The following is a 25157-nucleotide window of genomic DNA, read 5'->3' on the forward strand; positions in this document are numbered from 1 at the left end:
TCATGTATCAGTCACTCTCTGGGTACTAAGGTAAATTGGACCCTAGGAACCAGATAACTGCTGAAATTCTACAAAAAAAAACTACAAATATAAAATCATTACCAATTGCAAATTGTCCTAGAACAGCTCTCTACATTATACGAAACAACCCCTTTAAAGGAGAAGGAAAAAAATGTTGGCATTTTACTGCCAATAGATTACCCATAACAGTGCAAGCTAGAACACTTTACCATACTTGGGTTAACAGACCTAGAAGCTCCCTCTGTTTAAGACAGTAGTTGCGATTTTAGCTTGGTGTCAGTAATTTCCGTACTGCAGCTCTAGCTGCTGGTAGATTACACAGCACTATTGGGGGGAGGGAAAGGAGCAAACTGAGCAGACCCAAGCCACTACCTGAGGGATTTTTCTGACACAAAAGGTCATGTACACTGAATAGAAACAACACACACACACACACACACACACACACACATACAGAATTCAAGCTGTTATTGCTGCACAAAATAACTCATATGAGAATTCCCAGTGATCAGAAATGAAAGGATCACAGAAAAATGTCAGCGCTGGATCCTGTTATTCAGGGTAATAAGAGCACAGGGCAAAATTCTGCCATTAGTGCTGCTGCCCACTAATAAGCATCTGCACTGGTTACTCCAGCCAAGTTCCTTTTGTGTTTGCAGGCACTAATAACTGTGAGAATAAGCTCATATACGTTGCAGCAATGTTTGTAGTGCCAGTTACCATGCAGTTTATAAGGTGTGCAGGCACAACATGTATAGGGAGCCACTTTCTATACTTTTTGCCCTGTACTTTGCACCTTATGCACCAAAGCAAGAGTCTAAAGAAACGTATATAGAAACAATTACCTTTATAAATTAATTGTTTAAATGCTACCCTTTCCCCTAGACTTGCCTGGTTTGATAATTGTTTGCACCATAATAAATATATACATTTATATCTATTGCACTTTTTTGTAGTAAAGTAGTTATATTTAAGACCAGGGGTTTTCCAGATAACAGATCTTTCTTTAATTTGATTCTCCATACCTTCAGTATACTAAAACCATTTAAACGTTAAATAAACCCAATAGGATTGTTTTGCCTCCAATAAGGATTAATTATATCTTAGATGGGATCAAGTACAAGGTACAGTTTTATTATTATAGAGAAAAAGGAAATCACTTTTAAAAATGAAAATGATTTGCTTATAATGGAGTCTATGGGAAATGACCTTCCCTATTTTGGAACATTCCGGATAACATGTTTATGGATAACAGATCCCATACCTGTAATTTATTTTAAACTACTATAACCCACTGCCCCGCTCTTGCTAGGTGACAGATGCCATAATTGAAATAGGTCTAGATAAAGATTTTCTCAAATGCAGTGTTTAATTTACTCCATTCCCTTTTCTAAGATTGCATCCCGGTGTCCTGACAGTTTGTAGGATCTACCTGTTTGGTTTAAAAAAAACCTGGGAGCCCTATCTTGCCACAAAATAGATGGATGAGGTTCTGAGGAGGAGGATAACACACGGCTTGGCTGTACCACAAAGCGCACTGCACTACTGTATCGGAGAAGTGATTCATACACAAGACAAAATAAAAATGACACTTGTTTTAATTAAACTGAACTATAAATTACATAGTAACAAGTTTACAACATACAGTGCAGCCATAGTGCATCCCCCTAAATTTCAGTTCCTGGACTTGGTTTAATATAAAAGAGCTGCTGAAAGGGGAGGGTTTTGGCATCCAGGCACAAAGACAATTCTGAGTCCAGCTCACATTTTTTGCTGCTTGTCATATTAGGCCACATGAAACCTTAAAAATCATATAGAAAGCAGGGCTTATTCTTGGGTCTTGGTGTTCTTTAAAGTAGAGAATGTTTACTGGTCCTTGGCATGTGTGCAGTGCTTTGCCTCTATAGCCATATCAAGCAGTGTAGCTGCACTCATCTACAGTTTTCATTTATTATCTGGGAATGTTAATAGAATAATATGTGCTAAAACTGTGCTATACGTCTTGTACTTGAGCAATAACAAACTCGCTGCATATTTCATACCCAATGGACCCTATGGCCATAGATAGTCCAAGCAGTGCACACACAGGAATACATTTCACTTATAAACCTGCCTTGTATAAAAACCACAGTGCGGGACTCCATTAATCCGCCAAAGCAACTCCTCTACAGACAGCACCTTCAGGAGGCAGAAAAAAGGTGCATTAATAAAGCAGATATTCCTGCTCCATGACATCATAAGGATAACTGCTTGTGGAGGGGTAGGTTACTCCAACCCAGACATGAGGAGATGCAGTTCTCGAAAGGCACTTCCATAGCGGCCACTCTGCGAAGCTTTGCTTTTCACCAGCGGACTGAGAATGCGCAGCTGCTTGTAACATAATTTGCACTTGGAAAGCCTGTGGGGAGATTGCAGTAGTAGTGACATAAAGAATAGCACAGTGCAGAACTTACACTACCCCTCACCCAAACCTACTCAAGCATTAACTGTATTTTTATGATTATGACCCTAATGTTCTAAATCAATTTGGCCACTTTGATGCTCCTCTGGAAGGTCAGCGGTAGTTTGTGTATATGAATCTTGTCACCTATATTCACCGACACACTAGTTTCCTGCTCACCCGTCAACATCCACAACCTGGCTCACAGGATGTAAATCTGATACATGAATGCTTTTAAAGGAGGTAAAGCAGCAACCCTACTCACAATGAAAAAAGTGGTTTTTGGACTATTTTTATATGTTTCAAGCCCTGCTTTGTGGGTCAGTATTTGGTTAGTGCCCCATTTAGTGAAAGGGTTTTGGTCTCCCTTGGAGATCACCTGACAGGAAGTGATGCAGCTCTAACTTAAACAGGAAGTAGTGTGGAAGCAAAAGGCAGAGCCTAGCCCTTGGCTTGTTTGTGTGGACAGTGAATCCTAAGGTGGCCCTTAGTTCTTAAAATGGCAATTTTCTATGTTGGAGTACCCAACAGCACATACCAATAAAAAAGTATATTTTTATAAAAATGGTTTATTTAGATCAGTGCGGTCCATCTGGTGGCCCGCATCCCCCCTCTGTGTGGCCCCCCACTTGTCTGGCTGCTGTGAGTGCTTACCTTTGTGTAAGCTTTTAATGGTATCGGTACTGAGATTAACTGCCCCCCCCCTGCATGGTTCACACCTCAGATTCAGGCTGCAAGGCCCCTGTATTGTTTAAACATATAATCCCCTGTACTGTTCACACTTTTTAGTGCCTGCATTGTTCACACCTCAGGCTCAGACTGTAAGCATCCACATTGTTCACCTGTTCACACCTCAGACTGTAGGAGAAGTGCCAGCATTGTGTCACTGTATATACTGCCTGCCCTATGCTGCTTGTGTGTATGGCGCGCACACACACACACAGGCAGCATAGGGCAGGCAGAGTATGGTGCACACATAGGCAGCATAGGGCACACAGAGTACAGTCTGTGTGTGCCATACTCTGCCTGCCTATGCTGCCTGTGGGAGGTGCACCTGGCAGGGGTTTGTTGGCAGTAGGAAATTGGTCCCTAAGGTGTGTAATTATATGGTTGGGCTTGGTGTTCTATCCACAGGGGAGGAGGGGGCAGCATATGGATTTAAGGGTATGTTTAATATGACATACCGACATACTCGAGTATAAGCCAATCCGAGTATAAGCCAAGGTACCTAATTTTACCTAAAAAAAACTGGAAATACGTATTGACTCGAGTATAAGCCTAGGGTGGGAAATGTAGCCGCTACTGCTAAGTTTCAATAATCAAATAAATAATAAAAGGACACTCAGCGTGACCCCCTGTGAACAGCCCCCCACCAGCCTGATAAATAGTGACTGTCTATAGCATCTTACAGCAGCCCCTATGGCCAACACTTAGCGTTACTCTCCCCACCTTTCTCTACTGACCCCATCTTGCTCTATTATGTGCTTAATTCACTACTCTTTCTAAAATCCTACCTACCACCTGCAGGGCCCTGAGACATTGACCCTATTTGCAACCCACCAAACACTTCTGAGCCCAGATATTAACCAAGAGGTGTTGAATCTGGGCCCTAAGTTCAACCCTATACTACTTATATTGCATCAGTGCATATACGTGCGCTTCTTTGGCCACCCTTATTCCTCACCCCGACGTACATTATTTACAGTTGAATAACCATAGAGATCACAGGGTTGGGGCCTCGACAGTAGTGTCTGCTTCCTATATAGTTTTTATAAATCCCCCCTTGCCAGCTGCTCTCTTATCTACTCTGGAGAATGGCCAAGAAGTAGTATACTACTCACATTGCATCAGTGCATATATGTACAGGCTGTTTTCATTTGGCACAACAAAGCATACACGGGGAAGTTGCCGTATCATATCCATGCTCCATCGTGTAAGCATTCGTATTCGATCAGCACAGCGCTCCCCGCAGACACGCGCGCGAATATATACGGTATGTATATGTTTAAGTTTTATGTTGTCCTCGCTCGCATTCCAACCCCCGGCCCGTTCGTAATGCGCAAAATAAAAATAAAAGGAATATCACACGAGCACCACCCCTTCCATGCGCTGGCCCAGCACGCACACGCATCGCATCTTGCGAGAACGCGCCGTGTGTGCTTGCTGGAGCTAAGCTCAGGGGGCCACGTCACGACAAAGGGATTCTCCAGGTTGAACAAGGATGCGTCGGATGATATTGGTGATATTGCTGTTATTTTTATTTTGTGCAGAACAGACGTCCACGGGCCGGGGGGGTTGGGGGGGTGCGAGCGATGGCACGCTCCAGGACACTCGTGTATATACTCGTGTATAATCAGAGGGTGCCTTTTTGAGCACATTATTGGTGTTGAAAAACTCGGCTTATACTCGAGTATATACGGTAATATAATTCTTTCACATATGAATGAAGGGTGGTATCCCAGCAGTAAACACCAACCATTTGGGTTTTTGCTGCGCTACCACCATTAATGTGGGTAAGGTCTTAAAAGCTCTTGTGAGAACATGGGTGTGGTTTAAAAGGGGGAGTGGTCAAAACTGGCTTCCATTAGTGGCCCTCCACCATGTAGGCCAGAAAACTTCCTGCCCTCTGTACCACAGAAGTTGGACTGCATGGATTTAGATGGAGCAGGGTTTTACATATAAGCTTGTTTATGCAATATATTTTTATAGAGACCTGCATTGTTTGGGGGTATAGTTTTCCTTTTACAGCCCCATTTCCAGAAACTCCTTTATATAACATCTTCATTTAATATAATATGGTCAGTAAATATGTGGCATATCAACTTATCAGTCTGCTACATTTGGACAGCATTCAAATACAGGAATACTATTTTAACCATGCACTATTTGTAATGTATAGTGGCTAAAAGCAAGATCATTTTATCAAACAAAAGTACATGCTATCTACTAACCTTTCCTCACGAGATATGTCCACACCAACAGATGGAGGTGCAGCCAGGATGTCAGTGATCAGCGGGAGAAACCTCTGTAGGATCAGTTTAAGTGAAATGCAGCCAGTCTGAACATAACTATAAAAAGAAACAACCAAAATATATCAGTTAAGACAGAAATTCACCAAAAGAACCATAGAGATTGAGTGAAATATTCTCTGGTATTCAAAGGACAATGTCAAGATGCCAAGGCTGACCAAAACCTTTCTGCTGATTAGAAACATATTATGGCCATCAATCCAAATATTAAGAGAGCAGGTTAATGCTGAATCCAAAGTAATGCTGAATGTGGAAACAGCTATCACCCACTTACCACTCTTACATTCATATTTGTATCCCCTTGAAGGGTGAAAATTATATTACGACTTGCCCAACAGTAAATACTGTCCGGGACCCCCCTTCATGAGTCTGACACAGTGCACAGTGCAAAAAATAAACATCTGTTTGGCGGCCCAGGTGCAAATTTGCCCAGTGTTTATAAATGACCCACTCTGTCTTAGATAATAATCAACCATACAGACATCAGCATTGGTGATGAGTATTATAAGCATGTGTTATTTGACAAGAAAGATTTTCCCACAAAAAATGTCTGATGAGTTCTCCTGCCAGCTTTCCACTGGGAAACGTTGCTAAAACAAAGCCCAGAGAAGCACAATATATGCCACTAGCCTAAATTTTGTACAATATGAAACTGGAAGGTATTCTAGTGTTCATGAAAGAGTTCTGTATTACTGTGTTATAAAACACTGTTATAAACGTCACTGACCTCTCATACTTGCTCTGCAACATCTTTTCAATCTGAGGTAGAACAGTCAAACAAAGGTCCAGCTTCCACAGAGACCTGCATGAGAACAGAACAAAATGAAGGACCCCTGAGGTATAGTAGTACAATACTTGCTCCAAGTCAATAAATCAAGTAATTCATATGATGTTCTATGGGTGAGTTTTGCCTTTTTATATATTTAGTTACGTCACAAGACACGCACACACATTTGTAGAATATACAGATACCGAAATCAGCGTCAAAAAGATACTTACGCCTTCTGGTTGATGATGTTTAGAAGATCTACAACAACTGATAGATCATTAATGGCCACAGCTGAATCTATAGATGTCTAATAAAAATAAGTCAGGTTGGCAAAAATATAGTACTTTTATTGGTTTCAAATTGTTTTACATCCCCTAGACTTAAAATTCTTTTAGTTCTACAGCCCAATCTTATTCAGAATGTGTTTTGACCAAGTGGATTTCTCATTCCTATATTCCACTGTACAGGATCACTCCCAAACAATATGCTACATCAACAAGGCTAATGAGCATGGCATCAGTAGAAATTGCAAAAGGGCCATATTTGAGTGATAATACTATAACCTGCACTATAGACAGGCTCTGATTGACCTGGATTTCTTATTCCTATATTCCACACTACAGGGTCAAAACAGTTTTAAACCCAGATCCCTCCTGCTTCAATATAAATGCCCACTGCTTCCATTCTTTGCTTCTTTTACCTTAATGTCTCCTGAACTCCAGACAGCTCTCACAGTATCTAGGTTACGCATTCGACTTGTTAACACCATGCACATTGTGTCATGTCCCTTTCGAATCTGGGACACTGCCTCATCGTCCACCACTTCAGTCGGAGATGAAGTCTTCACAGCCTGGGAAGATAAACAAAGATTTGGCAATGGGTTTGGATGGTATAAAAAAATTGTGGCTGTGGAGTCTAGGAGACTAGTAACAGGTTGCAATAGTCTAAGCAGGATAGAATAATTGCATAAATGAACATTTAAGCAGTTGAGTCTTGAAAGAAAGTTTTTTTGGTTTTTTTTTTATAAAAAAAAAATGTCAAAGTGTCAGTTTTTGGCAGTAACTAGACAAGGCAGGGAATAGGCAAGGATCACTCCCAAACAATATGCTAAATCAATAAGGCTAATGAGCATGGCATCAGTAGAAATAGCAAAAGGGCCATATTTGTGTGAAAATACTATAACCTGCACTAGACAGGCTCTGTTTGACCTGGAGCCAATTCAGTCAGGAGAAGATAGCTAAAACACAGTTAAAGACCTGGGTCTGAATGGCAGTTGTTAATGAAGGGGAGTCAAAATATATGTGGATGTTATTTGCATACATGTGATTTTCAAAAACCAAATGAACAAGGAGGTCTCCTAAAAAAGGGGGTATAGAGAGAACAGAGGCCAAAATGCAGAATCCTGAGGAACTACCAAGTTGACTGGAGAAGAGCAATTGTTATCATAACGATAGACAGAAAGCATCAGTTAAAACATAGACAGAGATTGAGAATGTGCCTTCATTTTGGACAGCAAAAGAATTGAGAATGTATGTTAAATACTCAACAGTAAGACAATGAGAGGGAGAGGAGAATGATACATTTTAGACAGCCATTATTTACTATACATATGCTTGGTAATTTAGCAACCAAAGTGCCAGGCTTCAGTGACATTCATTTCAAGTTGAATATTTTACTCACCGGCAGAAAATCAGCTGCTTTAAGTCCAATGGGCTCATTCCTTGCAGCAGATATCACTGGAGGCTTGCTTTGAGGTGCTGGAACAGGACTTGGCTCCTGACATACAATCGGTGTAGAGGCAGCTACTGGAGGACGCTGCAGCTGTTCAGTCTAAATAAACAGAAGAGTTATAGACAAATAAGTAATGAATTGCACTCACCTTCTGGGAAGTGAATGAGAAGCTGCCATCTGCAGAGACCTGAGTTTCAATTACCACGGTTCTCTTTAAGAGAAGAGCTGTGATCACAAACGCCCACATATTACAGTAATGCAAAAAATAGAAGATCTTTAATAAGTCCTTGTGTTTTGCGAGGCACTTAAAGGAGAAGGAAAGGCATTTTGGCATTTTATTTCCAATAGATTAGCCACAATAGTGCAAGCTAGAACGTTATATTTATTCTGCAGAATGCTTTACAATACTGGAGTAAACATTACATTACATTAACATTTATTTATAAAGCGCCAACATATTCTGCAGCGCTGTACAATAAGTGGGTTTCATACATTGGACATACAGAGTAACATATAAAGCAAACAATAACCGATACAAGAGGTGAAGAGAGCCCTGCCCAAAAGAGCTTACAATCTACAAGGAGACACAGCCACAGAAGCTCCCTCTGTTTGTATAAGATAGCAGCTGCCATTTTAATTGTACTGTGCCCTGAAGCATTTTTCTGAGAGCAGAAAGTCTGACACAGAAAATAATTTATACAGAATAAAAGGAAATAAAAGCGGTGTTTCTTTTCACTGAGAACTCAGAGCAGCAGTTCTGTAATTGCTTGCTGCTGTATTTATATAGACCATTCTGATAAAGCTTAGTTTGTACCTTTCCTTCTCCCTTTAATATCTAAATGGAATCTATTGACATTATTATTATATATCCTAACTTTAGCTGTTGCTAGGTCTGCCTGTTACTGGATAAAACCACTAGTCATATATGCAAAACACCACAAAAAGCCCAGTGACAGACAGAGTGCATGTAGAAGTTACCTGGATCCATGTACCTAACATTGCCAGGTAGAGAAGAACTCGTATAATGTGCATGAGGGTTTCTGGAGCTTGCGTTTACATGCTACACATGTAATCTCTTATAGCAGCTATATGTAATGCAGTAAGCATTGGCAAATGAAGCTTAATAAAGTAGAAAACATAAGTGTATTTGGCACAAATATTTATAATACTGTATTGTTTCTACGTACATTGTTTTTGTTGCTGGTTGCAGGAGTCACAACATCTGGGATGGGTGCTACCGGTTCCTTTAAAATACTTGTATCTGTGAACAGAGATCAGCAAAATCTTATTTAAACTTAAATTCCCTCTAAAAATGTTTCCTTTTTACTGTATTGCTCACAAGAATAAATCATAATCTTTTGGTTATTAATGTATTTTGTTTGTTCTCTCAGTGTTTGCATGGGTTTCTACCAGGTACTCCAGTGTTCTCCTACACTCCAAAAAAACACACAAGAAGGTTAATGGGCTCCTAAAAAAGCTCACCCATTTTGTATATGTGATAAGAAACTAATATTGTAAGCTCCATAGAGTAAGGGACTGATATCCATGAAGAAAAATTACTGAAAAGAGCTGTTTATAGAAGAAGTTGTGCAACAGCTACAGTATAATATCAGAAAGGGTTGATCAGTGCAAATCGAGCAAAGGTGAGGATACTTTCTTATGTTTGATGCCACAATGCAGCAGATATATGCAAGTGTGTCCATAGTCAGACATAGCTCCTAATAAATGTTCAGTCCCATTAAGGGTAATATCCCACGGGGGATTAGTTATCCATGATAAATCTCTGCTAGTCTGCTAGGCAAGTAATCTAACTGAAAATGCCTTTCCACCAGCAATAAAGGGAATCGCCTGTGAAAGGTCTACACATCACTTCAGCTTTCCAAAGTCGCGCAAAGATTCCTCCTGAAGGCAGCTTAGTACAACTTATAACAATAAAAGCAAAGAAATTTCCACTGGTGACTCCCTTTATTGCCAGTCAAAAGGCTTTTCAGGAGATAACTCGCCCGTTGTAGCAGAGATTTATCATGGGCAACTAATTTCCCTGTGGGACATTGCCTTAATGGAGAGGTACCACCACCACCCCTTCCTTCAGCTGCACTTACCATCCTCAGGTGGAGCAGGGAATGGTTCACTATTCCGTGGGGGTGTCCTTGCTGAAAAAAAAAAACAACCAGAAACTGAAATGTCTGCATATTTAAGAAGTTAGCTAAACTTGTGCACAGCCAAACATTCCTGGGTGACCACTTCTGCTAGAATGTAGAGAAATTATAGAACAATTGTAGAACAATTACCCATAGCAACCAATCAGATGTTTTCTTTCATTAGACTGTGAAAAACTACAACCCGGATTCCAAATAAGTTGGGACACTAAACAAATTGTGAATAAAAACTGAACCCAATGATGTGGAGGTGCCAACTTCTAATATTTTATTCAGAATAGAACATAAATCACGGAACAAAAGTTTAAACTGAGAAAATGTACCATTTTAAGGGAAAAATATGTTGATTCAGAATTTCATGGTGTCAACAAATCCCAAAAAAGTTGGGACAAGGCCATTTTCACCACTGTGTGGCATCTCCCCACTCAACAGACGTCTGGGGACCGAGGAGACCAGTTTCTCAAGTTTAGGAATAGGAATGCTCTCCCATTCTTGTCTAATACAGGCCTCTAACTGTTCAATCGTCTTGGGCCTTCTTGATGATGTTGTGATTGATGCAGAATGTGGTCTGGCATTATCTTGTTAAAAAATGCAGGGTCTTCCCTGATAGAGATGACGTCTGGACGGGAGCATATGTTGTTCTAGAACCTGAATATATTTTTCTGCATTGATGCTGCCTTTCCAGACATGCAAGCTGCCCATGCCACACGCACTCATGGAACCCCATACCATCAGAGATGCAGGCTTCTGAACTAAGCGTTGATAACAACTTGGGTTGTCCTTGTCCTCTTTGGTCCGGATGACATGGCGTCCCAGATTTCCAAAAAGAACTTTGAATCGTCTTCCATTTTGCCACACTCCATTTTAAATTATCCCTGGCCCAGTGAAAACGCCTGAGCTTGTGGATCTTGCTTAGAAATGGCTTCTTCTTTGCACTGTAGAGTTTCAGCTGGCAACGGCGGATGGTACGGTGGATTGTGTTCACTGACAATGGTTTCTGGAAGTATTCCTGAGCCCATTCTGTGATTTCCTTTACAGTAGCATTCCTGTTTGTGGTGCAGTGTCGTTTAAGGGCCCGGAGATCACGGGCATCCAGTATGGTTTTATGGCCTTGTCCCTTACGCACAGAGATTGTTCCAGATTCTCTGAATCTTCGGATGATGTTATGCACAGTTGATGATGATAGATGCAAAATCTTTGCAATTTTTCGATGGGTAACACCTTTCTGATATTGCTCCACTATCTTTCTGCGCAACATTGTGGGAATTGGTGATCCTCTACCCATCTTGGCTTCTGAGAGACACTGCCACTCTGAGAAGCTCTTTTTATACCCAATCATGTTGCCAATTGACCTAATTAGTGTTATTTGGTCTTGCAGCTCTTCGTTATGCTCAAATTTACTTTTTCCAGCCTCTTATTGCTACTTGTCCCAACTTTTTGGGGATTTGTTGACACCATGAAATTCTGAATCAACATATTTTTCCCTTAAAATGGTACATTTTCTCAGTTTAAACTTTTGTTCCGTGATTTATGTTCTATTCTGAATAAAATATTAGAAGTTGGCACCTCCACATCATTGCGTTCAGTTTTTATTCACAATTTGTTTAGTGTCCCAACTTTTTTGGAATCCGGTTTGTAATTTCAAAATTTATTCTGTTCAGTCGCCAGTGCAACTTTGGAATCTATCCTATTTGTACCCATTGTTGCCATCACTTGAGAGTATTTAAGGTGAAGCATCACATGTAAGATTCTAAAATATGTCCAACAACTCCCCACAGAGTTCACCACAGCTCCCCTCAGGCGCACCACACTGAGCCCTCAGATAAGGGAGCAGATATCTCCGTTTGTTTGAAGAGCAGGCATTTATTGAGCTCAGTGAGTGCCTGCTCTTCAAAAAAACGGAAGCATCACATGCAATTCATTCATTTAACTTGGCCCTGTGGCATATAACCTTGCTCTAAACAGCTGTCTATAGTCTGCACAAGAAATGTGACATTTTTGGGGCTATCCAAAAGCCCAGTAACTCTGGGAACCTTCAGACAGAGTAAAGAGATTTGAAAGAAACTTTTGGTAGAGAGGAAAGAAACTTGCCACGAGAATACTAGGAAATAAGTTCCCTAAATCAATTACAACAATCATAACTCTTTTTAGCATTTAATATAATTACTTTTTTAACAAACACAAAATAAACTTTACACAGTGCTTTAAAAAAAACAACACAGCTTGATTACACTGCCCCTTAAAATGTTGCACTTTGCTACTTACAGATTGCATTTTTTGGCTGAAAGATTTCTTTGTAGTCCTCGGGATTCTGGATCTCAGCTCTGGATTCTTTCTCCTCATCATCACTGGTAGGGCTTACCCTGCAGGAGTCAAGAAATACTTCATATAAGATGAGAGGTATGTAAAGCTCAGCTCATAAGGAAAGCTCATCTAGGCAGCATTATATTTCTGCTGAGGACTTAAAGGAACAGTTCAGTGTAAATAGATAGACTGTGCAAAAATAAAAATATTTCTAATATAGTAAGTTAGGCAAAAATGTAATCTATGAAGGCTGGAGCGGGCAGATGTTCAACATAATAGCCAGAACACTACTTTCTCTTTTGCAGCTATCTAACCTGTTAGTCAGTTAGTGACTTGAAGGGGAGGCACATGGGACATAACTGCTCAGTTAGTTTACTTTTGATCTTTAGCATGCAGGTCAGATTCAACACCAAATTAACTGAACAGATATGCCTTATGCCCTTTTGTATGCAGTCTTGATAGGCAAACTTAAAGAAGGAGGCACAGAGTTACACAGCAATAAAATGTTGCACTGTGTTCTGATAACTACATACAATATACAATAAGGAGAATGCAAAAAAATCTACTCTTAGTGGCTCTTTTATTTACCTTTTTGGCTTGCTGCAGGTAGTAGATGGACGTTCATATATACGCCTAAGCGAGGTTCCAGCTGGAGCAGGTTGGCTGATGGGCATCTCTGCAGGAACAGGCCCTTGTGGGGCACAGCCAGTCATTTTAACTCGAGTCAAGTCAACCACAAACGAGGAGATAGTGGACTGAGCACTGGACACTCCAATCTGCAATCCAGTAAATGTTAAAATGCCATGTCATGTGTCTTTTATCAACCTCCTATATGTAGAGGAGTCATTCCAGGCTGAAACTATTGATACAGCTAAGAGTATCAGATCAATAGTCCAAGATTTTCTTAGGCTTATGCCATATGGCTGATTCTCAGGCTGTAGATAAACACAGTATGCAATTTGGCACCGAAATTCAATCCATGTGTCTGCACCAGAGCTGACATAGTGGGAGTGCTATCCACAAGAATGCGCCACGTGTGCCATAAGCCTTAAATGAGTATTTCCCTTCCCGTATCATTCAGTATCTGTCCAACGTATAATTTAAAATACTATCTAACCCAACTATCAGTGACACTATGAACCAAAACGCATATAAAAAATTTAAATGTGGATATCCCTGTTATTATTTGTTTTATTATTCGGCAAAGAGACAGAAATGGTTGCTAATTAAAGGGCTGCAAAACATAAAGGATTAAATTAAATTCATAAAGAAATTTACAAAAAGAAACCCAATTGTATCTTAGAACACAATATCACAGCGATTCAGTATGGTATTCATAACTTCCCACTCTAACATGATACTGCCAGCAGGCTTCTAAGCAGTATCTCTTAGCATGACATTTGCACCAAAAAGTATAACAGGTACACATTGATCCTATCTAAAACATGATGCTAATTCTCAAGGGAATAAAATAATAGTAACAACATCAACATATACAACTAAGGAGCAAACTTTCTTGGCCACCCTCCTGTATGGGGCTTTTATACAGCACCATACTAACCTACATTCGGCTAATTTGCACTTTGTGACACAAATTGTGGCTTTAAATTTTATGTATTATGTCTTAGATTATTAAACCTATTTATTACATTAAGATCTTAATAAGCACAGAGCATTGTATAAGATCTTCAATTGTTAAACATATTTTTTTTTACCTATGTTCTGTTTTTATACTCTCTGCCCAAAAGTTTGCACTTATTACCATACAATAAACACAGCACTTCAACCCTTTACGTATTCTGGCTGTCACAGAATATTTGCTCCATATCTATATAAAATCCCAGTCTATCAACAATCGCCACTATAACCATTCAATACAAAACTCTTAATATGACATAATATAATTCTTTCAAAGATGAATGAAGGGTGATATCCCTACAGTGAGCACCAACCATTTTGGTTTTTGCTGCACTACCACCATTAATGTGGGTATGGTCTTAAAAGCTCTTGTAATAACTTGGGTGTGGTTTGAATTGGGTGCAGTTTAGAAAAAAAAAAATAAAGGGGGGGGAGTGGTCAAAACCGTCTTCCATTATCGGCCCTCCACCATGTAGGCAAGAAAAATTCCATCCCTCTGTTGGACAGCACTGATCTAGGGCACTAACATAATTTTAACAGAACTGAAAACCATAAAAAAGTACTTACCAGCTGTTTGTTACAGATGGCCAGGTCGCAAACCTTGCCCCATCCCACAGGAACAGTGTCAAAGCACTGATCTGGTTCCCAGCCATACACCCGCAGTGCATCTCGCCCTCCACAGAAAATGCAGCCACCATCACTGCTGAAAAGGATTGCCCTTTTGCAAAAGAGAATGGATACATTCATATTTATACCATGAATAGAGAAAATAAACTTGTCTACTTTAGTTCAAACTTTACACTTAAAAATAACTTTAAAAATTATTATAATACTCGAATTCAGTAAGGAACTATTTACAGTATGCTGTGTGGCAGCACCATTATTAGTTCCAAAGTTCCAATATATTCTGTGTACATAAAATTAAATGAAATGTGTCAACATGAGCCTATGCAGAAAACAGAGAATGAGTTAGATAGTATCATATTAGCTGATGTTGAAAATGTTGAAAAATACAGACACATGTCCATCAGGTTCAACCATTTTCCAAGGTCACCTAGTCCAGTGATAAGCTTTAGGCAATAAGGCTAAGCTTTTGTACTAAAAACTACTACAGGTATAGGATCCGTTATCCAGAAAGTTCTGAATTACAGAAAGGCCTTCTCCCATAGACTCCATTAAACAAATGATTCTAATTTTTAGAAATTATTTCCTTTTTCTCTATAGTATTAAAACAGTACCTTGTACTTGATCCAAATAATATAGAATTAATCCTTATTGGATGGAAAACAATCCTATTGGATTTTTTACATTTTTTTTTTTTTTTTTTTAAATAATTTTTTAGTAAACCTCCCATAACAGGTCTAAAAACCTGATGCAATGGGTACAACATTAAAGTAGTATATAAGGCATGTTCTTTAACATAATTTTTTAAAATAATATAGGTTTTGTTATAAATAATCTTTGTGAATAATCTTTTTTTTCTTATGAACCATTATGAACCATTACAGTTAACATTTGCACCATTCATTCTTTCTTCTGTTCTATCACGATGCCTGACTGATGAAAAGCAGCACCTCAGTGCGATTTTACAACTTCATTTCGATTTTGCCAAAAATCATGAGACTGACACAACTAAGATACAGGAAAAGCTAACACTGCCCACACCTAGAACCATGCTTTGGTGTTGCTGTTTAACGGCAAGGGTGGGCACCTTACCAGAACAGAAAGAAGAAAGGATAGATGATAACCCATTTTAGGCATTAGCCTAAGCCTTTCTACTTACCTTACAGGAATTGTCTCTCCCTCTGTACAACCGATCAGCTGAAATTTCTCTAGGTCCCAGAAACGTACAGTCCTGAAAGATAGTACAGAGGTCATACAGGCATACTTTTATAAATATATTTTTCAATATTCTTGCTGTGGCTTTACCTGTCTGCACTTCCAGATGCCAAAAGGTACTCATTGGGATGAAACTCAATAATATTAACAGGTCCTTTATGTTCTGATAACTCAGCCATCATTTTTCCAGCAGTCAGGTCCCAGAGCTGGTAACCAAAGTGAGTTTAATTAACTTCAAATTAAAGGATGGTGATAAACACATTTAATTTAACACATTATGGAACATGCAATTGTATGCCAGCAAATGTATTTTTATATACATACTTTATATTGTTTGTGCAGTCAGAAAAACCTGTAAATCCTAAAACCTGAAAATGGAAATATACACATTTGCATGTTTTGCAGAGCTGGTCACACACATGATGATTTGCTTGTTTGCCAGAGACACCAAATTTACTCAGTTTGGCCACCCAAATGATGGCCCATACAACTTATGTGATTGCTTGGCTTCTGGCAATGACTGGATCACGTGGGATAAAAGGTCCTATCAGGAACACTGCATACACAAGGTGGTTCCCACCTGGCAAAATGTAAAACCTTTCCTGATTGGAATCCAGAGTCCTGATCATATGTTGATCGGGGGTCATCATTTAGACATAGGCCAGTAAACCTCCAAATTGGTCTGTGTATGGCCAGCCTTTTTTTTTTTTTAACAGACCACTCCACTAAATAAATACTTAGAAAGCATTTCATCTGCATTTGTACTGGCCTAAATGCAATTTAAAGAGGCAGTAAACATTCTTTTTTAACATTAGTTTAATATAGAGTGATTGAGATTAACTCAATATTATGTTACTGCTTTTGTTATTTCTTCCACTAAACAGTGCAATAACTGAAAACTCTTCCACCTTCCAAGTTTCTTTGGTTTTTACCATGAAAGGAGAATGAATTTAAACAAATTACCAGTCCACTGAGCGGCCCTCTGTATACTGAGCTCCTCTTTACCTCAGATTCTGGCAAAGGCTGTAGTTGAGGGAAGGGAGGGTTTTTTCTATACAGCATTAATAGCCTCATTTTAAATGGTAAAAACTAAACTTTATACTTTATAATAGGATAAAATTAAAATATGTTTTTTCGTTCTATTAAAAGAATAGACATAATCTATATATTCAACACAAGTCCTATTTATTGTACTTCCCTTGAACAAAGATGTATATGACCCCTTTAACAGCATTTAAATATGTCTGCCACATGCAATCTAGGTACTTTCTCAGTTTTCAAATGGCTGTTATTTTTAGTAACTCCATTTTAAAAAGTGTTCACACAAGTGATAATCTCCTAATGAGCCCACTTTTAAACTGCAGACGCTGTTTATACCTTTACAGAGTGATCATCTGAAGCAGATGCCAACCACTTCCCATCTGGACTAAACCGGAGACAGCGAACTGCTTGTGTATGACCCTAGAGATTCACAGAACAGAAAATGTTAACTGACAGTATAAGCAAGTTCAACCATCCACATATTTCAGACAAATTCAGATAATGCGTTATTACTGCATACGCTTCAATACAGATATGTCCTCCACAAAGAATGTACCTTATAGCGAAAAACACAGCCTTTCCTGCGCACATCCCATAACTAAAAGAACAAAAGAAAAGTTTGTTAATGGTTCAGTGATGTAAATATTAAACTAACTTCATTTATATATGAAATTTATATTTCCTCAAGCACTAAACTCTAACCTATCAGTGCATACAGTACCAGCAGAATTACAAATATGTCATATAATGAAACCATCTTTGTCTCATTTATCAAATATTAATTACAAATTCTCGACTGTTAAACTACAGAATACTGTGAATAGAGCAAATAGTCCTCTCAATGATGCATATGAAGGGCAAGGAGAGAAGAGGACTCTTTGGCTCTTATAATATTAGGTTGGATATCTTGCATTCTATTCATTCTTTAAAATTACCTATACTTTACTTATATAGGTACTATATAGGTCATTATTTTGTTTTGACCCTAATTACATCAATCATTCAATCGCTTGTAAATAAAGGGAGTTAGTTTAAAGGGAGATAATGTGTTCTATATAAACAAGCTGTCCCCTTCCCTCAGTTGCTGTCTCAGTCTGACAGCGGAGGAGGAGAAGTTAAATTTACAAGTGGATTAACTGGGAAGGATACATTTTCTCCTCCTACAACTACTCTGTAGCAAGTGTAAAATAAAACTGCTTTTATTATCAGGCAAAACACCCAAAGCCTCCCTTTATAGCCTACTACCCATATTTGTTTTGAATACAAAAGGACCAAATTTAAAATGAAAGTAGTTTAAATGTTACTGCATTTTAGCGCAACAAATAACTATAGATTTCTATTTAAAAAAGGACAAAGCACAGCCCCTGTTGATCTGGCTTTTGCTTAAAAATAGGACTTGATTGCCCCTTTAATTTAACTGAATAATAAATCACATAAAGTAATGTAACCTCCAGTTACCACTTGGAAAATAGATATCCTGGAAACTTAAACATTGGCAAACATGGCCTTTCAGGCAAGCCTAACAAACAGCAATCCTTTAGTCCTGTTTGCATTTACAATCATCTCACATACAGTGGATATAAAAAGTCTACACACCCCTGATAAAATGTCAGGTTCCTGTGCTGTACAAAAATGAGACAAAAAAATAATTTCAGAACTTTTTCCACCTTTAATGTGACCTATAAACTGTACCACTCAATTGAAAAACAAACTGAAATCTTTTAGGGGGAGGGAAGAACACCAAAAAAACTAAAATAATGTGGTTGCATAAGTGTGCACACCCTTAAACTAATACTTTGTTGAAACACCTTTTGACTTTATTACAGCACTTTTTGGGTATGAGTCTATCAGCATGGCACATTTTGACTTTGCAAGATTTGCCCACTCTTCTTTGCAGAAACACTTCAAATCTGTCAGATCTTCTTCCGGTGAAGCCATTCCTTTGTTGATTTGGATGTATTCTTTGGGCCGTTGTCATGCTGAAAGATGAAGTTCCTCCTCATGTTCAGCATTCTAGCAGAAGCCCGAAGGTTTTGTGCCAATATTGACTTGTATTTGGAACTGTTCATAATTCCCTCTATCTTAACTAAGGCCCCAGTTCCAGCTGAAGAAATACAGCCCCAAAGCATGATGCTGCCACCACCATGCTTCACTGTGGGTATGGTGTTCTTTTGGTGATGTGCAGTATTGTTTTTGCGCCAAACACATTTTTTGGAATTATGGCCAAAAAGTTCAACCTTGGTTTCATCAGACCATAATACCTTTTACCACATGTTTTTGGGAGACTTCAGATGTGTTTTTGCAAAATGTAGCCTGGCTTGGATGTTTTTCTTCGTAAGAAAAGGCTTTTGTCTTGCCATTCTACCCCACAGCCCAGATATATGAAGAATACGGGTTGTCACATGTACCACACAGCCAGTACTTGCCAGATATTCCTGCAGCTCCTTAAATGTTGCTGTAGGCCTCTTGGTAGCCTCCCTGACCAGTTTTCCATCAATTTTGGAGGGACGTCCAGTTCTTGTTAATGTCACTGTTGTGCCATATTTTCTCCACTTGATGATGACTGTCTTCACTGTGTTCCATAGTATATCTAATGCCTTGGAAACTCTTTTGTACCCTTCTCCTGACTGATATCTTTTAACAATGAGATCCCTCTGATGCTTTGGAAGCTCTCTGGGGACCATGGCTTTTGCTGTGGGATGCGACTAAAAAAATGTCAGGAAAGACCAACTAGAGCAGCTGAACTGTATTTGGGGTTAATCAGAGGCACTTAAAATGATGGCAGGTGTATGCTGACTCCTATTTAACATGATTTTGAATTTGATTGCTTAATTCTGAACACAGCTACACCCCCAGTTAGAAGAGGGTGTGCACACTTATGCAACCACATTATTTTAGTTTTTTAGGTTTTCTTCCCTCCACCTAAAAGATTTCAGTTCGTTTTTCAATTGAGTGGTACAGTTTATAGGTCACATTAAAGGTGGAAAAGTTCTGAAATTATTTATATTTGTCTCATTTTTGTACAGCACAGGAACCTGACATTTTACCAGGGGTGTGTAGACTTTTTATATACACTGTATGTCCCGGTGTTATTGGAGATGACCAAACCTACACCCAAATACAAATGATACAATATCTTATCTCAATAATATTTAATAAGCCTAGGGACAAATAATATGTTAGTGTCCAATTATTTTTCAATTTAAAAAAATTCTAAGATTTTGCATATTTCTGCTATAGCCCTAGCTCATGCTAGTTATTACCCTAACAATATCACAGAAATTATGGTGCAGTTACCACCATTTAATACCAAGTTGCTGGTGGATATATATGCAGCTATACCCTTGCTAGGGTTGCATCATCCTGACCTATCTAATAGACACAGTGTCAGAAATACATATCTTCACTTGTTGCTACAATGGTAATGGTCTAATTTCATACACTAATATATACACTAATATTCAGCAAAATAATCCCAATGCATAACAGAATTATGTATAATTCTGTAAAAAGGCCTAAACAGCTGACATCCAATAAATAACTGCATACAGTGGATCAAGATATGCATTCAACATCCCACAATGGTGGTATACCATATAGGGCAGAACTTGCAGATACATGAAATTAACACTTATTTATTCCAATTAAAATTCCCCTGTCAGGGATGGGGGGCTCTTCAATTTCTACTATGCCTTGCATGCTTTTTTTGCAAATCTGACTCACCTGGCAAGTTCCAGCATTCAGACCAGTGGTCTGCTTGAATGTATATTGGAAAGTTGATTAGAATTATTTTTTTTTTCATGGGGGGGGCGCAACCACTTTAAAGTTTACAAGATCTATAGTTTTTTTTTTATATATGCAAGTTCTGATCAGCATAAAAGTTTATTTAAACCTATTTTCAATGTGTGGTGTTCTCTTACAATTCTAGTGATTCTGCATGGGTTCTTACTTTTATGTTAGTGTCCAAGGACCCAGATGCTACAAAATCCCCATAAGGATGAAAATCCAGGCTGCAGACATTGGCTTTGTGTCCCATTAGTGTCCTTAGAACTAAAAGGAATAATAATATTACATATTTCAGGAACCACTTTCTACACCAATTAATACATAGTATACACATTCAAAATATAGCCCTAAAATGTATTGTAAGGGACTTCTAATTGTATTTATTACACATAAAGATTTAAAAAAAAAAAAAAAAAAAAAGTTACTGCTCAGTAAAATTTAACAAACACTTTCAAATGTAATATTAACAAATTTTTCAATTTGTATGCATCCTTTCTACACGCAAACGATTTGGAACGGGAAGTAAGGATTCAGATGGGTATTGGTAGACAGACCTACTGCTGAGCAGCTTTATAAACTAATACTGCACAGAAAATAAATATGTTCAAATACTCAAAATGCTCAAATACCATTTCTACATTTCATACAAAATTTCTGTTTTCCATTTTCTTTACCTGCAGAAGTACTATACATTAATCTATTGCATTGTTAGCATGAAAAAATATTTTGATAGCATTAGCACTTACTCTTAGCTGCTTCTAGATCCCAAACGCGCAAAGATCCAGATTGTGAGCCAGCCACAATTAATTCTTCAGCATTGTTGAAGCGCACACTCTCCACCGGAGTAGTATGTCCAGTTAGACTCTGGAGAACAAATGAGTATTTGTAGAACCAGAGAAACCACAATTGTAATTAAGATTTCATGAACTGAGTTCTCACCATAATGCAGTTGGGTTTGTTAACAGACCAGAGATTAACACGACAATCATCTCCTCCTGTGGCCACCAGACGACCAGAACTCTTCCCCAAAACCACAGAAGATACACTGCTTCCATGGGCAACAATTTCCTCTGTGAAATAAATAGAAAAAATAAAGACAATAAAAAAAAATCAGACCAGAATGAATGTAAAAGATGGTATTTAAAAAACGAAATGAACACAACACTTTTGGGATTACATTATTAAAGATACTTACGTAGCTTCCATGTTGTTTTTGTAGGTGAAGGTGTTGCCATGTCTACACAATAGCCAGTAACTGAAACAGGAGTGTACCAAGATCTGTACCCAGAGGGGATCAACCCCCCAGAAAGGTGGCTTTAAAGACTAAAGATATATATATCACTCAGATCCACAGCATACAATTTTAAGATATCCAGTCTATCCCAATGTTGTGATCACAATGCCTGCTGGAGGGAGAAAGATTTAGAGCTATAGCAGAAACAGGAGACATTGCTTTTCATTTTACACATAAAATTGCTGAATGTCACTACTGACTTTAACATGGAAACATGCCAGCTACCACCTATATTAATTAATACAAGCATATTACCATATTTTATTATACATATGGTATATATATATATATATATATATATATATATGGTATATATATATATGGTATATATATATATATGGTATATATATATATATGGTATATATATATATATGGTATATATATATATATATATATATATATATATATATATATATAAAATATACATACACACACACATTAACAGACAAACCCTACTTATAAATAAAAAATGTTTTAAGTTAAAAATATGCCATAATAATAGGTAATAGCTTTCGAGGCCATAACTTTTGAACTCTCCTGCAAGAAATTACCTTTAACACCTTACATAGTTTGTGGATGTTATACAAAATAGTAAGTGTAAATAAAGTGTATGTAAATTGTATTTGACTGCCTTTATAAATATACCACTATATGATCCAATAAACGGCTTGTAACATGATGCAAGCAGAATTAAATTTGCTTAGAATGCTTGGAATCTTGCATAATCTCATATATAAAAGCCTATGCAGCTACAGTGCTTCTGTATAATAGCTGCTGTGTTTTAGGCTACAGAGACACAAAAAAAGCCACATACCTGTCAAAAGGCTATCACGTTGTATAGCTATGTTTAAAAAGGTATGCACTAGTGTGTCCACATAAACTTTGCCTTTTTGTTGAGGTTTTGCAGAATCACTGAGGGTAGAAAAATAAAGAGCTGAGAGTAAAAAGGAATTCAATTCCGTTAAGGGACATTTAAACCCTACATTTTGCTACCATGTTTTTAAGTTGGAGAAACTTATTTTCTCCTTGATGACTTGCAACAACTCCTAAACATAGCTCCACACTGAGCATGTATGTGTGTGTGTCACTGACACTCCTAACAAAATCCAAGATGGGAGCTTCTGTGAACAACTTTAAAGGCCTAGATCTTTACTATTATAGTAGATCACTGCTCATAATCATTACTATTGTTGAGATGTTAAACATTTAGGCTAGTGCATTACTAGTCATATTTTTTGGGGGGTTTAGTTATGACTACCACCTGGCACAGAAAGCAATTGCAGAACCTTAAGAACAAAGCTCCAGCTACAGTGGGAGAGTTACTTACTACTCAGTAACAAAGCAGTAAAACATGAAGTCCCATCCATGCAAAGGTCAAAAAGGCCCATGTGCTACTGCCCTTATAAATAAGTGGACATTTATAGAGTCATAAAGAAAGATCTGATCTACCCATTCAATAGAACAGCACACAGAGCAGTGAATTCCTCACTCTCAAGCCTACCAACAAGTTACCTAGATAGACCCAACATGCACTTATTTACCTCTGCACTGGCACTCAGTCCCAGCATGAGACACAAGGGGTACATATAAGTTAGCAACTCTACCATTTAGAGTCCTACCGAGCATGGGCAGTGCCTTGTCGAATGGTGACTATATTATGCATTAAGCCATAGGTCTCAAATGGAGAGCAGTCAACAGAGAGGGACGGGGGTCTTGGTGTCCCGGTTGTGCTGTACTTACGTGGATTAGGAATTGGAATACTGCTTTTTTCTCTCAGTGAGCTGTCGACTTCGTAAGGGAGGGTGGTTGCTATAGTACCTGCAAACTCTTTCCCCTACAATCCCAACACAACGCTCATCACGCGAGACTGGCGCACGTCACACGTAAGCGCGGGGACGCACACGGAGTTCCGTATCAGCGTAACTCTGCGTTACATTGTTGGAAGCTGCCTGAGTTTGTTGTCGCTCTATTCGCTGTTTGTATTTCGTCTGATCGCACCTCCTACTTTCGTTAGAGAATAATAATAATAAAAAATACAAGACTTTTCTTTCGTGTTGATTTCTCGCCGTGTTCCCCCACCGCCTCTGCTCCCAATTTACTTACTAAGTAATTTATATTTTTTGCTCAGAATTCGAACTCTGTGCTAGGGACCTAAAACAGATATTTTGATTGCCAACTATACATGCTGCTGTTTGACCAAAAGGAAAAGAAGTGTTGTGCAAATGGGAGGCCCAGTGAAATCTGAAAATGTTACTATTTTAGTCTTGTTTATACCACTTTCACACATATCTGCAATATGAGGACATAACCATGGTAAAACCCTTTATGGATTTAAAATATGTTAATCACAAGAAATGGTTTATCTGGAAAAGTCAGTGACAGGTCAATACTTATCAATTTAGGAATATAATTTATAGGAATAATTTAGGAAAAGACAAATAAATGAATAGTAATCTTTTACTCTTTGTTTCCTAACTATGATGTGTGCAGGTGTTCTGTCAGTTTGGTAGCAGGAATTTCTGTGGCCATAAAAGCAGAGCTGTCAACTTTTAATTTTAGATTTCAGTGGCATCAGAGGCTCCCATACTTTTTTTTCTTGTTGCTAATAGTACCTGCTTTCATCAAAGTACTCAGATTGTAAGCTCTACGGGGCAGGGACCTCCTTCCTACTGTGTCTCATACCACATGGCACTTATATATATATATATATATACATATATGTATTTATTTATTATATCACTTGTCCTCCCTGTGTGTAATTTTGTATTCTGTAAGACTGTACAGCGCTGCGTACCCTTGTGGCGCTTTATAAATAAAGTTATACATACATACAAGTCTCTTCTCCCAATTTGACAAAAGGAAAGAGTTTATGTGCAGACTAGGGCCAGATACAATTAAGTTCTCTTTTTAGTTTTTTTTTTTTTGTACTTTAAGGGTTTCTGTATTTTTGTGCAAACAAGAGGCAGATCAATGGCTAATTTAGAAGAAGACAATGGGTGAAACTGACCATAAGTGTCTTGTACTCTTCACTGAAAATGACTGTGCAGATTCCCTGTCAGTTCCACAGCAGAATGTTTAAGGGCCCAAAAGACTGGTGAAGGCAGTG

At 38.4% G+C, this 25157-nt stretch overlaps 1 protein-coding gene across 4 annotated transcripts; it reads right to left on the bottom strand.

The window, feature by feature from the left end:
* Positions 1-1601: 1601 nt before the first annotated feature.
* katnb1 (katanin regulatory subunit B1) lies at positions 1602-24003 on the bottom strand. Of its 4 annotated transcripts, none has more exons than XM_012960791.3 (21): positions 23792-24003; positions 22866-22963; positions 21953-22160; positions 21697-21827; positions 21504-21621; positions 20921-21021; positions 17528-17569; positions 17308-17391; positions 16021-16136; positions 15875-15946; positions 14659-14809; positions 13042-13229; positions 12415-12512; positions 10093-10143; positions 9178-9251; positions 7940-8089; positions 6960-7109; positions 6490-6566; positions 6218-6292; positions 5413-5529; positions 1602-2419 (listed from the first exon to the last, which is right to left on the bottom strand). In XM_012960791.3, the coding sequence occupies exons 3-21, from the start codon at positions 21990-21992 to the stop codon at positions 2287-2289; spliced, it is 1968 nt and encodes a 655-aa protein (XP_012816245.1). In that variant the 5' UTR covers positions 21993-22160; positions 22866-22963; positions 23792-24003; the 3' UTR covers positions 1602-2286.
* Between the last annotated feature and the right edge of the window lie 1154 nt (positions 24004-25157).

This window comes from Xenopus tropicalis, chromosome 4 (assembly GCF_000004195.4).
Source record: "Xenopus tropicalis strain Nigerian chromosome 4, UCB_Xtro_10.0, whole genome shotgun sequence".
NCBI classification, from domain to species: domain Eukaryota; kingdom Metazoa; phylum Chordata; class Amphibia; order Anura; family Pipidae; genus Xenopus; species Xenopus tropicalis.